At 44.2% G+C, this 18,524-nt stretch overlaps 1 protein-coding gene across 1 annotated transcript in view; it reads right to left on the bottom strand.

Moving 5' to 3' along the window:
• The window catches only part of ASTN2 (astrotactin 2), an 874,784-nt gene that overhangs the window by 53,821 nt on the left and 802,439 nt on the right, over positions 1-18,524 (bottom strand). The window contains exon 20 of the mRNA XM_042912372.1: positions 514-655. Coding sequence (XP_042768306.1) covers positions 514-655 — 142 coding nt within the window. The remainder of the gene's footprint in view (positions 1-513; positions 656-18,524) is intronic.

Genomic DNA, 18,524 nt, shown 5'->3' on the forward strand with positions numbered 1-18,524 from the left:
TAAGGAGGGGGAAGCTGAATCTAATAAAACTAACAACAAATATATATATATATATATATATATATATATATATATATATATATACACACACACATACATATATATATATGTCATATATATATGCTGCATGTATACATACTTCAGATATACAAATCTAAGTATTTTTTCAGAGGGGATATCATGGAATTGAGAAAAGAACACCAGGCAGGGACTCCTATCCCAGCCCTCCTTGCTAACTCACCACTTTTCCTCTCTGGGCTGCAGATTATTCATCACTAGAAGAAATGCTTTTGTGTTCCTGGCCTCCCTGGGCCCTCCAGCACTAACCCTGTGTGATTCTGTGGCCTATTGTGGCCACACTTCTCCAATGGATACTTCCAAACCTTAGCATCTGAAGGTGCACATACAGGCTGTCTATAAAACGTTTGGCTGCCTGGACAGATTATTCATGCCTTGCCTCCCAGACTTGAAATCATCTTGTTTCACATCCCCCACGCACCCAGCACATCTTACTTGTAGAGACCGTCGGGCTCCAGACACTTGAAGATGACGGAGTAGATACTGACTTCAGGGACCTCTCCATGGCTTCGACCAGCTGCTACACAAGATGTGCCCAGGCCAGAGAGTAAGTCATCGGCAAAACTCAGGAATTCTCCTGGAGGGAGACAAAGAAAGATGAGCTCCCCAGCTCGGGCCTTGGTGAGCAGACATCCTTGCTGCTGTCCGAACCCAAGAAATGTCTGGATACCATTATCAGGAGGATTAGTGGACAACGCAAGCATAGCATATGAATGACAGAATAGTATCTAGCCTTAATGTCTCTTTGTTTAAATTTATGCCTGAATTTTCCCAACTGTAAAGTGGGCATACTAATATCTGCCTTTATAAAATTGTAGGAAGGCTCAAATGAGGTAAATTATTGTGCAATAAAAATATACGAAAAGGCAAAAGGTGCATCGTGCTTTCTGTCCAGACTAACTATTCTGGTCTTATTGCTGCCATTAACTTCCTCTTAACTACTTGAGCAAGACCTTCCTTCCAGGAACTGCATTCTCCTTGCTGGTGTAACAAAGGAGTTGGACCAAGGATGTAAGACAGGTTTCCTGTTACATGGTCACTCTTACGCATGAAGTGGAGTCATGAAGTATCCTGGTTCTGGATTCTGGATTCATGAAGTGGCTCATGGATTCAGGAAGTGTTATGTTGGTTCTGGATTCGTGAAGTGTTATGTTGAGATGGACAGAGACCTGGTCCAACCAAGGGGGAAAAAGTTCCATGCCTGATAAGTGATGGCCATGGGACAGGAAGGGACAGTGGAAGAACAGGAGCCTTGAACTCCATGATTTCTAAAAATCAATCTAGACACTGGATTTTAGGAAGCAGCTGAAGTTTAGTAGAAATAGACCTAACTAAAAGGAATAACTGGACATCTAAAATCTCAGGTTCTACTTTTAGCTCTGTTAAGAATTTGCTGGATGGCTTTGGCCAACCAAATTCCCATCTCTGTGCCTTAGTTTTGTCTTCTGTAGAGTGAAAGTGGTAGGATCACTATTAGAGCTTTTGAAAAAGGAAAATAAAAACATAGATGTGCACAAAGATTAAGATATGTGGATAAACGTTACAGTACCATTTAAACCAGGATGAATTTAGAAACAACTAAATGTTCAATGATATAGAAATAGCAGTATCATTTATAGTTCAGTGATGCAATGGAACATTTTATAGCCATTAAAAACAAGATTGTGGAAGCATATGAAGTTATATGAAAAGATATTAAGTTAAAAGACAGGTTACACTATTACAGAATAATCTAATTTTTGGTGGAAGTTTTACATGTTTATCTATTTAAAAAGAGAAGGAAGAAATTACCAAAAAAAAAATGTACAATAGTGGCTTTGTCTGGAAAGTGAGATCATGGGTATTTTTCTCTCTTATTTTTGCTTATCTCTGTTTTTTTTTTTTTTTTAATCATCGATAATGGACATGTATTACTTTTGTAACAAAGAAAAAAATCAATAAAAAATTACTTAAAAATAGATAAAATAAATGAACCAGGCTAAATGGCCTCTTAAGTTCCCTTCCAATTCTAAAATGGGATGATTTAGGAGCAAAACAAACACGTGGATTATTTTATACCACACAGTATGGAATGATTTGAAGCGTCCTTACCATTCATTCCTTCTCCTTCTTGTCTAATATGGAATGCCTCACACTCTCTTCTCATTTATTCTTAATAACGACAAGAGGAAGAAGTCCATTCGACTAAATCCTCTCCACTTGATGTTAAGGACAATCAAATATATTAGAACCAACATGGAACAGTAATAATATTGGCCAAGTGCCTGAGAAGGCTGTGACCCAAGGAGGCCACAGAGCTCTTCTCTACCACGGAACTGGTAAAGCCAAATATATAGATCACAGCCTGCTGGTGTTTCAAAGAAAAGTTTCATTCTTCACTCACAGGTGAATGATATAACACTTGTCTGACTTGAACTCTCTGGAAAGCCCTAGGATTTCAGGTAAACAAACGTTCGATAACGTACTTGTCCATAGGGTCTGATAGAGCAGATCTGATTGTAGTGTTCTTTGTTTTCTACTTTTTTACAAAGACATCTACAGTTCATAGACTTGATACGTAGGTGCCAGAGGGAAGCATGTGAACCAGGCTGATGTCAGCAACATGCAAGTTCACCTGCTATTGTCAGACAGGCTTGGGACTGAATTCTACTTCCACCATTTATTGCAAGTCTCCTAACCTCTGAAAGTCTCAGTTTTCCCTTCTGTAATACGGGATCAGTAACTGTTACTGAGTTTGGAGTCCAGAATGAAAGAATCTAAGAAGAGATTCTTAGACCGGCAGCCGTCTAGAACCAGCAGTTGGAAACCAAAAAGGTAAATGAAAGCTTTATTCATCAAGGATGTTGGCATCCTCTGTTTCTTTCACAGGCCTCTTATGTCAGCTTCTTCCACAGTAAAATCATAAACAGACAATGTCTCTCTTCCAACAGCTACCAAAGCAGAGAAACATATAGGGTGAAAAATGAAGAAAAGGGGGAAAAACATAGAATTACTCACTGGAGTAAGGGCTTTGTCTCTCGTGGTTTCTTAGGATTTTAAGTTTGGCAACTTACATTTGTTTTCTCTGAGCTTGGATCCATGTCTGTCTGCTTCTCAATTTGTTTCTAGATAGCCATTGAAAGAGTTGGCCCCTCATGAGGGAATTCAGGATTTCTGTGGCCAGTATTAACGGTCTTCAAGCCAAAATATGGCTGACATTCATTCACAAATGGGCATAGCTTTCCAGATGTTTCAATGCATTTCAGAACAATTGGACCCTGGATAAAAGCTTTATAACATGCCTGACAGGTCAGTAAGACAGGAACACAGCTCTAAGCTTTAAGATTTAGTTCGAAGGAAGAAACTGGATAGCCTGGAACACATAACTAGTCATATGGAGGACAGTATAAGGACATACAGCACCCAGTTGTATTTGGGACTGCATAGACATGATGACCTTTGCATGGAAAGTGTCAAAAGGAAAGGAAGTGACACAGTGCCAACTCTTCTTTGTTTTATTTAATCATCACAGTATCAGTATCCAATCCTAAGGAGTTAAATGTTAGCATCTCTGTTGTAAAGCTGGGATTAAGCTCACAAATTTCAGGAGGGACAGAGCTGAGATTTGAACCTGTATCCTCCTAACTGGGAAGCCATACTTTCTCTTTTATACTATGCTGCCTCCTAGAGAAAGTTTAAAAACAACAGTGTTCGAAAGTGAGGTTTTCAATTCTGTTCAGTTTGCAATTGAAGCGTGTCACTCTCTTAGCTTGGGGAATGAAACAATGAAAGAAATAGTTCCTGACCTACAGTTTGTAGTGTGACAAGAGGAAGGGTTCTGAAAGACAAGAACAGACCAACAGAGTAAGTTGTAAGATCGCTTTTCTTGGCACTGTCTTCCAGAAAGTTTAAATGTAACTTCGATGGAGACAGGTGAATGAGGGGATCCTTCACTTCCTCACCTGTTGGAAGGGGTCCTAAGGAAGATCTTCTCTGTGTACAAATGCAAATCAGTGCAGTTCAACACATGCACTGGGGTTCCACAATACCTCGTCTGGCAATGGAAAGTCTGGCAATCGAATGAACAATACTACAGGGCAGTGGTTAAGAGGCTGGGCTCTGAATTTACACTGCTTAAGGTTAAATCCTGGTTCACCCCCACTTATGGCTTGCCTCAGGCAGGTTCTTTGATTCCCTCCATCTATCTCCTCATATGTAAAACAGATAGAATCATAGTATCTAAGGTACAATGTTGTGAATATCATATAAAATATTGCATCTATTGCTTACAAATCAATTAGCACCGTGTCTGACATACAATAAGGGTTCAAAGATATGTTAACTATTGTGTTAATTATCGTTTTCATTAACACTGTCATCATATCAGAGGAGAGAGATAAGGGCCCTTAGAACTTTTTTTTTTTTTGGTCCAATCTTTTATCCTGTCCTTTTCCAGGTGACAATTGAGGCTTAGAGAAGGAAAGTATCATGTCCATGGCCATACGCAAAGTGGGAGGTCCGCTTGGAACAAACATTTCATCTCTTGGCCCTTACAGCCTGTGTGGTGATTCCTATTAGCCTCTGAGATAAACCCACTGAGACCTGAAGACCTTGCTCTGAATTTCTGACCAACTACCTTCAACATGAACGTGAGCTAGATTTACTTTGTGCCAGGCACTGTGATAGACACAGAGTTCCACCCTGCCATCTTCTTAAACTTGGACTCCCTGAGAAAGATAAAAAGCCTAGGAGAGACAGAAGTAGTTCAAGAGGTTTCCAACACGTGCTATATTCTAGCAGCGGCTTGCCCATCAGGACATGCAGAACTCCAGGGTGGAGAAGGAGAGGCAGACATGGTGGGGGCTGAAGTCTGTCTCCTCTGTGCCCACACCAACTTCAAGCCAGATCAACACCAGTTTGATCTATTTTATATACTGATGGTCACGTTTTATTTAAGTTGGGGACAAAAAACTGTTCTAAAAATATTGGCTTATAAGTTTTACTGCTTAAAATGTTTGAATCCTAAAACCCTGCCACATTCTCTGGTAGAAGAAATACAGAGGTTCAGGAATGTTGCACCCCACCCCCAACCCCAAATTCAAGGCTTCACAGCCACTCTGGGGCAGAGTCGAGGATCAAACCTATTTGCTTCTGAGCTCCATGTGCCTTCCACTAGGAAACTCTGCCCAGGTTAGGCTACCCCTGTCCCCTCCTCTCTGGTATGTTATGGCTGTGTGGCAGAACCCTCCTAGACGGGGCTGCTGTTGCCACCGCCTAGCCCATGCCTGTCCAAGATTCTAACATTCTTTCTCTGTTTTTCTTTCCTTGAAAACAGATAGGGAGTTGGGAGTCGCTGTACAGGAATGTGCCTGTTCCCCATTATGGCTCTTCTGGGGCTGTAACCCGAGTGGGCTTGGGCCAGACCCCCACACACTGCTTCATCCACTCAGACTCGAGCCTTGCTCTCATTACGATCCACAGCGGAGGTCAATCACAAATTCTGCCGGAGATTCAGAACCAACCCAACAAAGCACAGTAATTTTTCGAAAGGCCCCACCCCCTGCCTCAATCCCTTCTCCTTTTATCACTCCCTCAAATCCCCTGCCTCCTCGTTTCCCCCCTCTCTCCCCTTCTCCCCTCACCCCCTCACTTCTGATTGAGTTGAGGTCACAGTCAAAGCCGGCCACAAGAGCAAATTGAAAACAGGCTGGGGGGGGGGGGGGTGGGGGGAGAAAAAGCAGCAAAGAAATTCCAAAATGGAAGGGGCGGGAGTAGTGAGTTATTTAGCCCAGGTGGGGAGAAAGGTCCCCGCTCCAGCCTCCACGCTCTTTTCAGGAAACGCCAGGGGGATTTGGAGGCAGCTTCGGGCCTGGTCTCTCTCTAACCTGAGGATGCTTCTTGCTGTGGTGCCAAGGAGAAGCAGGGCTCTGCATTTCCCACCATTCCTTTAGTTGGGCCAATGTAGAAATTCATTCAGAGACCTTGTCATGACAAGATGCATTTTTTCAGGGCCTCACACTTACCAGCTGCCATTGGTTTGTTTCTTCACAAACACGGTACTTGAAATCTGAGGAGCCAGTGTCTGGTTCCTACCTCGAGCATAATGGCAGTACGAGGTGGAGGAAAGAGAGTGGGTTTGTGGGGGCAGATGAAGGACCCGGTTTTGAAGCCAGCCTCCACCACTTAGGAACTATACTATCTACGGATGGATGATTAAGCTCTCTGAGACTGCTTCTTCATCATCAGAGAATCAGGTGAGGAACAAATAATTTATGTGGTATGCCTGCTACATGGATGGTTTACCAATGTCCGTGCTCCCCCAGTCCTGCTACCGTATGTCCATTTCCATCAGGTCACAGCAATTTGTCTGACAGCCAAATTTTTAGTGGTGAAACTCAGCTACTTTGAGATACATTATATAATATCTAACTCCCTAGAACTTTTTTTGTTTTTAAAGGAAGCAATATTTAAGAAGTTTGAGGGAAGAAGGATGGAAGGTAGGCAAAGAGGAGAGAGGGAAAGGAAATGTCTATTCACTCTTATCGTATGGCAGGTATTTTTTTTAACATTGCCCTGATTAAACATTGAAAACAGCCCCATTGTGATTTTCAATACAATCTAAAGATTTGGGTTAACCACGCTTTTACAAATGAGGAAACAGGTTGAAAGAAGGCTAAGAAACTTGCCTAATGGGATCCCATGCTTTTCCTACTGCACATGTGCCAACAGACTAGGAGATGCTGTTTCAGCAGGATTTGTGTTTTGGTCACCTCTGTGTCCTCAGTGCCCAGCATAAGGCTGGCCATGCAGAGATGTGTGGGACTCTAGAAAACCAGATGTCAGTGGTTGAAGGCTGGATCCACACCCCATCTCCCCAACAATGGCATCGGGCATTAGAACTCTCTTTTGGGAGAACCAGGATGCCTCCTGGGTGACCTCTTTTAGGAATGCATAGGACTCGCAGGATATAAAAGAGAAGGGACTGCCAAAAAATGATTCTGAAAATGGCAATGGTGGTCTAGCAAATACCTACCAAAAGTCATGTGAAGGGACTTCTGGCTCATCTCCACGCAAGTCCTCGAGTGAACCATCCATCGATTGGACCAGCTTTAAACCCATGCCTCCTTCTACTAACAGTGCATGAGTTTTCCACTGGAGAACCAGCTCTCCCCTAATGTCAATCTATATGATTTCGGTGGAGCTAAGGCCTACTCCTTCCTCCAGAGATGGGCATGTGGTCAGCGACCCGATATTCCATGTCAGAGGCCAACGAGAGATGAACAAGTGACTCAAGCCTGATCAATCGGACTAACTCCTGGGACAGAGTCCAAGTCCTGATGATGACATCATTTGAAACCTTGGATCGGTTGGGTCTGAAGTTAGATATCCTCTTGGATATTTCAAATACATGAGTCAGTATTTTCCCTTTTCTGCCAAAGTACTTTCCGTTTGTTTTCAGTTACTTGCAACCAGGAGCCTTACCAGACACAAATCCTATGAGGTAGATTTTATGATTGCCATTTTATATGAAAAAAAAAAAGCTTACAAAAAGCTTACAGGTCTCAAGCAGATTGCCTAAGGTCACACTTCATCTAAATAACAAGGCTGAACTTCAAATCCATAGCTGTCAGACTCCAAAATCTGAGCCTTTCCCATCATAAAACACTGCCTTGGGCAAGAGATACAAAGATTCTATTATTCAACAAAAATCACTGAGAATTTCCAATTCCTATTTCCTCTAGTCCTGTTTTCCAACCTCATTGCCTACATTATCTTCCTCACTAACTCATTCCAGCAATACTGGTATTCTTCTGAGGAAGAATGCCTTGCATTCTCCAACCACAGGGTCTTTGCACCAATGGCTTCCATCTCTGGAGAGCTCTTCCCTGTATTTTTTGCATAATCATTCCTTCTCCTTACCCAGATGATTACTTAAATGTTACTTCCTCAGAAAGGCCTTCTCCAGCCACTCAGTCTCATCTAATCCCTTTCTGTCCCCCTTTTCTACTTTCTCTTCATAAACCTTATCAATCTTTCTCATATATTGATGAATTATTGTATTGTCTGTATACCCCACTATGAGCCCCATGGGGAAAGGACTTTGATCACTTACCACAGCAACTGTACATAGCAGATTCTCCATAAATATTTACTGTGTACTGTGACCTGAGGTGATGGCTGGCAACACAACGTGAAGAAGAATGTCTAAGTTTACGTGCCCTGGGAAGCAGAGACTAAAAGAAGGGTCTGGGTGCAGATGGTTATTCTGAGAAGCACGCATGGGAGAGAGGAAAGAATCAAATAAGGAAAAAGAAACATCAATATAGAAGTGCATGATGAAGTCTACTGCCATGAATCATGGGAACACCATTCTACAGAGACCTTCTAAGAAGGGACCTAGATGTCTCCCCAAATCGTTTGGCTGAAAGCTGGGAGCTAGAGAGCATACCACCTGATTCCTGATAACTGCTGGTTGAGAACCTCCCCGTGAAAAGTTCCCCATGCCTTTTTTTTTAAGCTGTGCATGTACATGGGCCTAGGGAGCTCCCTTGGTCCTGTATAACAGCATGATGAGGCAGAAAGTGGAAGCTTACTTTTGAGGTCACTATCAGTACAAGGTGAGCCTTGGTATAGACAGTACTACCACCACTGCTGTGGCTAAAATATCCAGGACCAAGTGGGTATAGTATAGCCCAAGAGGTGTCTGCTACAAAGACCCAAGTCCTGTGTTTGAGAAATTCACAGAAAGAGCAACTGACATGCCTTGTTCACTGAGGTCTAGGATAGACGCAACTGGGTAAACCCAACTGGTGAAACAGTCCACAAACAATTATTAAATACCCACTAGGTTCCAAGGAAAGGACTACCCACTATGGACAGAGCACTGGGCCACCCTTTCCCTGTGGTGCTCGCGGCTTAGCAAGGCAGATTTGCAATGGTTGCTTTTATGAGCAACCCACCAAAGAGTCCTGCAACTTATTATTAATATGGAATTTAATAATATTAACCTCAGTATTAATATGCACTTGGCCAATACAGACTGCCCTTTTCTACCGCTGGATTAATCAGGGCCAAACAAGCCCTCGTCATCCCCACCATCTCGAGGACAAATGATGCTAATGCATTTGGCCAGAGTGGGTATTGCTAACATGTGTGAGGAGAGCTGATCTGGGGGGGCAGGCTTGTGGAGGAGGAGCAAAGTGGAAAGACAGCCAAGGTCCCCTCACCATCACTCTCTGAGGACCACGGTGCTTGTTTACTGCCCTCACAGCACGCATCTACAGAAGCTTTGCTTTTCTTCCTTGTCTTTTTTTAACTTGCATTCCTAAATGTTACACTATGGTGAAGTGGAAAGAACCGAATGTACAAAATGTGCTTCTCATCAGAGTCTCCGTTCCCCTAACACTTCCAACTTTGTCTGGGCCGAGCACTTCATTCAACGTCTCCCTCTCTGGGTAAAGAGGCAGAAACGTTGTGTGCTGACAGTGGGTCCTAATAGCCCCTCTGACCACAAGTCTGATGAAACAGTATACAGTCTGGTGGAGCTGGGGTTACTATTCTCATTTTATCCAGAAGAGAGGTGCAAAGAGTCGGGGCAAGTGGCCCCCCACACACCTACTGCACGGTGAAGCTAGCACTTGAACCCAGGTCGATCCAATCCCAGAGCCTGTGGTTTTTCTTAATTGTTCTGTTTCTATGGACCTCAGTCTCCTTGTCTCTTAGATGAGGATGTCATTATCTACTCTGGAAGAGGGACATGAGGAGTGAATTCAATTAAGTCCATAAAAAAATATAAAAGTGCTTTATTATCTGCAAACTGTGATGTGTATCTAAGGGGTTGTTGGTGAGGTAAATCCACAGAATGACAGGCAAGAGGATGAAAATGTCAGATGGGTTCTGCTTCTGGAGTTAGAAGGAGGGAAAGGAGGCCATCTTTCCGGAGGAACTGAGGTATGTTGGTGTTCAGCCCAAAGGACACACAAAATGGAATGATGATGAACCTTTACCAACCTGGAAACATACTCATCAGTGGCAAAGAGGAATTTGTATCCCAAGAAGGGGAAAGGCATTGTGCTGGATGAAGGTGCTATAATGCAGGGCAAGTTAGGACTCCTGGGGCTGGAGCTTCCAGAACTCTTAGTCCTGGAAAGTGGGCTTCTCTTACTTCAGTTCAGCTAAAGTCCTATCGCCTCAGAGCCTTCTGCATCACCCTATCTAAAGCAGACATAGGCTGCCTACTCTTAATTAGGCTTCATAGAACTCTTGATTTTCTTTTAAGCACCTGTAGTTACTATGTTCATTTATTTATTTTCATCTGATTACTAAAACGTGAGCTCCATGAGCTCAGAAGGCTTATCCATCTTGTTCCATCTTTTTCATGGTTTCTGTTTAGCAAAGAGTGGGGGACAGAGCAACCATTCACTAAAGATTCACTGAATACATTGGGGAGAGGTGAGGCCTGAGAGGCAATCAACTAATGACTCAGCCACGACTTCGCAAACATGTGGAGACAGCCTGTTGTTTTTGCTCATACCTGATATCTTTCCAAAAGCTTTCCTTGGCCACCCTTCCATCCAGCAAGGATGAGGTACCTCCTATGAGTTCCCATAGTGCCCTCACTTCCACCACTGTGGTCCTTAACCCATTGTCCTGCAACCACCTGTTTAGTGTCTCCCTCCCCCAGGACTTATGGAAAGGGACCTGGCCTGTCTTATTCACCATCTGAGCCCTATGCCGGGGTGTGTGGAATGATTAAGTAGATGAATGAGCATGGCTTCCTTCCCAGCTGGAAGCAGGCCCGCTAGGCAAGGGGCGGGGTGGGATTTCCCAGCACACCAACCTCTGAATTGTGTGGGGAAGAGCAATCCCAGGAGGCCAGTAGATCTTGTGTGAAAGAACACTGAATCCAGGGTCAAAGAGCATGAGCTGTGCCCCTGCCTTCCTATGAGACTTTACAAATCTATTCACATCTCTGCCACAGCAAATGGCCGTAATAGAAAGGGCATGCATCACACTCTTGTCCAGCCTTTGCCTGGTTTGATCTTGCAACCAATTGCAACACTGAGACCCTCTTTTATTTTCCTCTATATTTGCCTATCACTTTGCTTCTTCAGTCTCAGCCTTCCTGAGCTCTGTCTAGCTGCCAGACCCCCCACACCCCAGGAAATTTCTGTCATTAGTAGTACCGCTTCTTGATCTCTGCCCAACCCTGGCATTTCTGCCCAGCTAAGCCTTCTGCTGTATCACCTTAACACTCGCACTGGCTGCCTATGAATCCTTTGACTCCTATCTCTCTTTATGGGGAGGGTTGCCATTCTCTTCTTACAGCTTTCTCCTTTGTAAAGCCCTTTAAAGTTCACAATGCATGCCCCTACCTTCTTTGCCATCATACTCAAGCTTCACAAGCACTCAGCAAGGTAGGAAACATGAATAGAAGTGAAAATTCCCATTTTACACAAAGGAAAACTGACTCAGGAAAGGAATGTGTCTACAGAAGAGGTACCGGGGATGGATCACACATTTCCTGATGTGAGATACAGTGTTTTAGTAGCTGTACCCTGTGCTCTTGTCTCCTCATCCAGACTGCAGACCCACCTGTGACTAACACAGCTTTACAGCCACTCCCTGAAGGAACCAATGAGGCCCTCGCCTTTAGTGAGCTCTCCGCACATTTGCTGATTTAGACAATTACACTTACTAAGACATCAGCATCAAACCCCCATTGGAGAGGAAAAAGTAGCAGAAAAGGCAATACTGTGCTCCTGGGTTTAAATCCTGGCTTTGCTGAATGACTCCTCCGAGCAAGTTACTTAATCTCTCTAATCCTCATTTTCTTCATCTGAAAAATGCATGTGAAAATGCCTACCTCACCAGAATCAATAGAATCATACTAAGAGTTAATTTACACAACGTATGCAAAACACTTAGCACGGTGCCTGGCACATGGTAAACACTCAGTAATGGAAACTGTATTGTTGTGATTACTTTTATTATGGAAAATGCCAACTCATAAAGCATTTCACAGGAAGTAAAGAGGAGAAATTCAACAATCCAGGGACAGTGAATTATCCTCCTGAATTTAGCACCTCTTACTCTGCCCAAACCAGAACTGCGTAAACTATGTGCCCAGAGATTAAAATTTGCTGAATGCCCAAAGCTGCCCTCCCTTTTCTAAATATAAACGTCAAAGCCCATGGTTAGCAGATAGCTGGGGTATCTTCCATAGATAAGGGAGCCTCTGTTTGTCTTTCTTCTTCCCTCCTGGGGTGGGATCAGGCTTCAAACCCAAATCTGACCAAGACTCTCCAAAGGCAGCTCTGGGGGGACCCTGTTAAGGCACCAGAGAAGAATGAATGAGGTCCTAAGGCCATTCCATTCTCCCAGCCAACTTACCCCAATACACACACACGCACGTGCACAAATGCATATTCCCCTCCTCATCCCATCCCTGTGCCCAGGCCTTACGGCAGGGAGACGCCAGGAAGGTGGAGGGAAGTCCAGCAAAGATGACTCAGTTTTTCTAGTCGTGCAAACAACACCATTCCACCAGGCTGAGGTGAATCACTGAGAAGAGGTGGGACCTGGGAGGTGGCAGAGAGAGGTACATTTCCAAATGAAAGAGACACACAGAAAGAAGGAATAGGACAGAATAGAGGAAGAGTCAGAAAAAGACTCATAGCCAGGAAATGCTCAGAGGCAGACTGAAGTAGAAATAGATAGCAATAGAAAGGAACAGAGAAGGAGAAAAAGAGTCATACAGAAATGGAAAGATGGAAAGAGAGACAAAGAGAGATCAAAAGAGAGATAAATGGAGACAGAAGGAGACCAAGAGTAAGAGAAACAAGGAAGGAAGGAAGGAGGAAGACAGGAGGGAGGAAGGGAAGGAGTGAACTATCCCAAAAGAGAAAGGGATAATATCAAAACAAAACAAAACAAAAAAACAGGAGGAAAAGAGGCAGAGAGGGACGTAGACAGCAAGAGAGCTGGACACTGAGAACAACCCCTGCAAGATGAGGAGAAGAGGACAATGCCTGGCCATTGCCACTGAGCCATCTTAGCTCTCCCAAGGGCAGGCTAATGCTCCTTCTTCTCATTCCATCCTCCATGACCTTATCCAGTCCCCTTGACAGAAGAGACGCACCCTAAGCCCAGAGGGGGAATGCTGTCCCCTTCCCTTTTAGCTTCGGACCAAAAACCAAGTCAGTCAAAGGTCCTATCACTCTATAACCTGGCCATAAGAGGGCCTTGGGGTCCCACTGAGATCCCACAGGGAGAAGTGACTTTCTGGAGATGCCCAGAGGCCAGAAGGGCCTCCACAGGAGATGGTGGCCCTTGAGTATTTGACCAGGGCAACCTTGATGGGGGGGGGGGGTGCCCACCTATCCCAGGGGAAATGACCTGGGAGGTAAAGAAGGCAGTGTGAGTAGGTGACAGCCATTTGCATCCAAACCCCCTCATCTATCCTCCCACACACATACAGGATTTTTTTCACTCTCTTAAAATGACTTCCTTGCTTCCCAATTTATATTAAATTTTTCCTTTAAATAGAGAAGGGGAAACAAGTTCTCTCTTCAACCCACAATGAAAGCTATAAAAGGGTTTTTAAGCTTGGAAAATTTGGCTGGTCAGTTTTTCCTACTGTTTAATACATGCCTTAGGTTACAGTGAATGAGTAAACATGGTTCATAAGCTTCTAATTCATAACTAGCCCTGTGAGTTTATACCATATATAGACACACACACACACTGGAGATACATATATGTGTGTGTGTGTGTATGTATATATATATATATATATATATATATATATATATATATACACACACATATATATATATATATATGTATATATATATATATAGTGAGTGTGTGTATAAGTAGGGTATATATTCACACACATATATAGTATAGTATACATGTGTAGTATTCATGTATATGGTATACATACGTAAAAACAAACATGTATGTCTGCATCTACACACATAAACATACACATGGAAGTGTGTGTGTGTGTCTAAGTGATCTCTCAAATTTGACATCCCATTAGGGTTGACAAAACACTCTCTCATTTGATCCTTGATAACCCCAGGAGGTAGGCAGGGTGAGATGTCACCTCCAGTTTGCTGATACCTTTAGTGAAGGCAGAGCTCCAGGGACCAATAATCTCCCATATTACAGTTCCCCTTGCCAGTCACACAGACTGATTACGTGAGCACTGTTCAGGCAATGCACGCACCTGGATCTGCAAGAACCCAAAGCAAGGGGAGCCTAAGGCGTCATCTGTTTCACGCCTTCATTTTACAGATTATAAGACTAAAGCTCAGAGACTCACTGCTTGCCCATAGGGTGCCTCTGTGCAAATCTTCCTTAAATACTTTGCTTCTATGTATCTGCAAGTGGTCCTAAAATCCCGGTTTATTAGAACAAGAGACATGACTATAATGTCTACAACTGGAATGAGGAGTTTTTAGATGTGGTAGTACTGTGCACTGTAAAACCTGTGCAACTGTACATGGCATTCCTGGGAGGGAGCTCAGCCAAGGTCAGGGCAGAGAGGAGGGCAAGAGAGAAGATAGGGAGGGGGTGCCTGGGTGACTCAGTCAGTTGAGTGTCCAACTTCAACTCAGGTCACAATCTCACGGTTCGTGAGTTCAAGCTCTGCATCAAGCTCACTGCTGTCAGAGCAGAGCTCACTTCGGATCCTCTGTCCCTCTCTCTCTTCCCCTCCCCCACTCATGCTCTCTCAGAAATGAATAAACATTTATTTAAAAACAAGAGAGAGGATAGGGAAGGTAAGACGAGAGAGGAACCAACCTAAGATTGTCTAAGAAGATAACTCATTTCACTTCAGGTATAACAGGAGAAAAATAATACCTAGTGTTTATTAAGCACTTAATGGTGTCTGATGGTTCCAATAACCCTTGAGTGGGACACATGTCTACTGCTGCCTTCTCTGCTCTCCTCCAACTAATGCTGCTACTACTGAACTTGAGCACTCACGATCTGTACAGTAGCACGCCTAGTATTTCATTAACGTCACCTCATTTCGGCTCCACAAGAAGTCTAAGAGCTGTTTCCCTGAATTTACAGATGAAGATGTCAAGACTAACACGGGGGCAGTAATATGCCCAGGTTCATGCAGCCAACTGTGTGGCTGAGATTCAACTTTGGTGAGGAAAGGGTAGAGGTCAGATTCCTCCACATTCTCTGAAGAGAACTCAAATGCTCTACCTACTTAATCACTACTGACTCTTTTGGCACACCAGACTCTACCTACTCTGTATGTGGGGGTGTCAATACCCAATAAGTACCAGCCAAGAATGAAAGCATCTCTCTGAATTCTCATTCGTGTGTTTTATAGTGTCCCACAGTCGGTTCATCCCTTTAATCATGCCAAGGATGTTGAATAGAGCAATATGGATGATGTATCTGTGGAGTCTGTGCTCTGAGACCACAATGCCGGCTCTGCCCCAGCTTTTCCTCGGTACCCAGTTTGTCTCCTTATTTCCACCTCTCCCTCACTAGCTTCCCATTTTGAATACAAACAGATATGGATAGTCATCATAAATTAAAAAAAAAAAATTAAAAAGGCAAGGCAAAAGAAAATTAAAGCCAGGAGTCTGCCACAGGAAGCAAAGCCATGTCTTTGGATACCAGTGGAAATGGGCTTTCTGTCTTCAGCATCTTCTAGTATAAATGGGAGTAAGTTCTCCTACTTTGATGATGTATTTTATGGATTTAACGTGATGTATAGTTTCTGGCCCATTGCTTGCCACTCAGAACTTTGTTTTACAGACTGGAAAACAAGAAGCGGGTATCGGCCAGGGTCACTCACACTGGACTAGAACTTTACGGTGTGTATATTTCATATCCATCAACTCCTTACCATGGTCTATGAGACGTCAGTGGTCTAGGGCCACCACTGCAGCTAGGGCCCTTTGCTCCCCCTTGCTGATGATACTTCAGTGATCTGAACTCACATCATCAAAGAGGTATTCTCTGACCCCCTAACTAAAGTGGCATCCCCAACCGCTGTCCCCATATCCATTTTTATTTCAAGCACTTATTACTCCTTGATGTTATATTGTACATCAGTTATTTTATCATCTTATCCCATCCTCCTCCCCCTGCCACGGGAACATAAGCTCAATGACAGGAGGTATTTTGTTTTCTTCGGTGCTGTAGCTCAGCTTCTATATGTTTTTAAATGTTTATTTATTTTTGATAGGGAGACAGAGAGAGACAGCACTAGCTGGGGAGAGGGGCAGAGAGAGAGGGAGACAGAGAACCTGAAGCAGACTCCAGGCTCTGAGCTGTCCGCCCATAGCCCGACATGGGGCTTGAACTCACAAACTGCGAGATCACGACCTGAGCTGAAGTCAGACACTTAACTGACTGAGCCACCCAGGTGCCCCAATGCTGTATCTCAGCTTCCAGAATAGTTTTTGGTGCATAGTAGGTGCTCGACAAATATGTATTAAATGACTTAAGTCATAGTTCTTCACAAAATACCAAGAGGCTAGCCAGGCTGGGATTCTGATTCCCATTTTATACATGAATAAACAGGCCTAGGGAGCTGAAGAAGTTTCTCCAAACTTTAGCTGGTGACAGAGGTGGGACTGGCACACTGCGTGGTCAGACTGAAATCCAAATTTCTTGCTCTCCCACCAAGCTGTATTTCTTATTATCACTCCCCTTCCTCTCCAAGTATATATGGGGAGTGGCTGTTACTTGAGATTCCATTGCTTAAGTGAGAAGCCACAGGAGATGGAGGTGTTAGGAGTGATTTCCCTGTGTGTTCTCCACCCAGACACAGGCCTTGCCAGGGCCATGCTGTGTACATACTAGAGCACTGGTCCTCAGTGGGAAGCACGCATCACCCATGTTCCAGACCAGCCACCAGCAGCCAAGAGGAGGAGGGCTTGGTATCAAGTTGGTAGAATGGAGGAAGAGGGTAGGAAGGGGCTGCTGTAGTCATCTTCAAGGCTCCAGAGAGCCATAAGGGAGAAAGTCCAATTTCCCTTTTGGAGTAATTTCCGCTCTATGAAGCGGTGATGACTTATTTCATTACCCCAAGGTTTCCACTTGCCTCCTGGGAACAGCCAAGTCCTGCAGAAGAGGGAGGGACTCACCAGCTCTTGGGTTCTCTATGGAGAGGAAAGGCCTGGGCTGGGACTTGGGCTGGGATCTGACCTCCTCTGTGACTCACCTGCCTTCTCTGGACATCAGCTCACTCAGAAATCTTGGGCATAGAATACCCTGGGGATTGGTTTGGGGAGACGGTGTTTAGAAAACTGTAGGCCGTGGCATGCTATAGGTCCATACTGTGTTTGGTGTCCCACAAACGTGATGTCCTTAACCCTCACAGAAATGCATGACGTTGGCATTATCGTGCTCATTTTATAATTGGAGAAACAGCAGTGCAAGGTCAAGGACTGTGTCCAAAATCACACTGATAGTGAAAAGAACGTTGAGATCAGAGTCAAGATCTCTTAATAATCTGTCCCTCTCAAATGCAGACTCGGGGTATGGTCACCTGACATCCTCAGAGTCACAGCCAGGGTCCTTAGAAACCATTGAAATCCTTTGTCTCCTAGACAGATAAACAGGCATGAAGGGAAAGGGACTTGTCTGGGATCACATAGCAAGATAACAGCAGAGTCCAACTGGAACCAAGCCAGACTTTCCTGCTGAACTAAAAAGTGAATGGACATTCAGTGGTAGTCCGCATTCCATCATCATTAGCCAGGCGAGAAGAAGGTGGGCAGCCTTCTTCACCCCTCCCCCACCCCTGTAGGGGGAAGGGCAAGAGTTCCTAGGAAAAGGGTCCTTCCAAGCCTCGCCCTCTAGACCACAATATTCCCACAGCCTAGCATAGTGCTGGTGCTTAGCGGATATTCAAGATCTCTTTGAATGAATGAGTGAATGAATGAATGAATGAATGAGTCACTCCTCTCTTATTGTTCTGGGCATCTTCCCATGGCGACACTTCTGTTCACACTCTTCTACTTGTCTGGTATGTTCTCTCTGTCCTGCAAAGTCAATCTTTAGGCCCCAGGTTAAGGTTCAAGCCCATCCCCACTACCTTCCCATTCCACATTCCACATTAATTTACAGGGACCTCAGAGAGCTGCTGTGAGGATCCACGATGTTCAGGAGAGGTCAGCGAGTAATGCATTCCATACTTGCTACAAGGTGGTGGTACAGTCGTGGTCATAGGCTTCAACATGTCACCTAGTCCTATGACCTGTCGGAGTTCCCATGTGTTCCAGTCACTCTTCTAGAACTTCAGTTTCCTTTCAATGTATGCATGAATAGGACCAGTCAGCCGCCTGTGACGTAGGGGTGTGTGTGATGTGTGTGCTAAACACCCTGCCTTGGGAAGCCCTGATTCATGGTGGCATCACTGACATCCTTGCCCTCATCCAGAGCACTTTGTAGTTTACAGGGTATTTTTCTTTTCTTTC

This window comes from Panthera leo, chromosome D4 (assembly GCF_018350215.1).
Source record: "Panthera leo isolate Ple1 chromosome D4, P.leo_Ple1_pat1.1, whole genome shotgun sequence".
Taxonomy (NCBI): Eukaryota; Metazoa; Chordata; class Mammalia; order Carnivora; family Felidae; genus Panthera; species Panthera leo.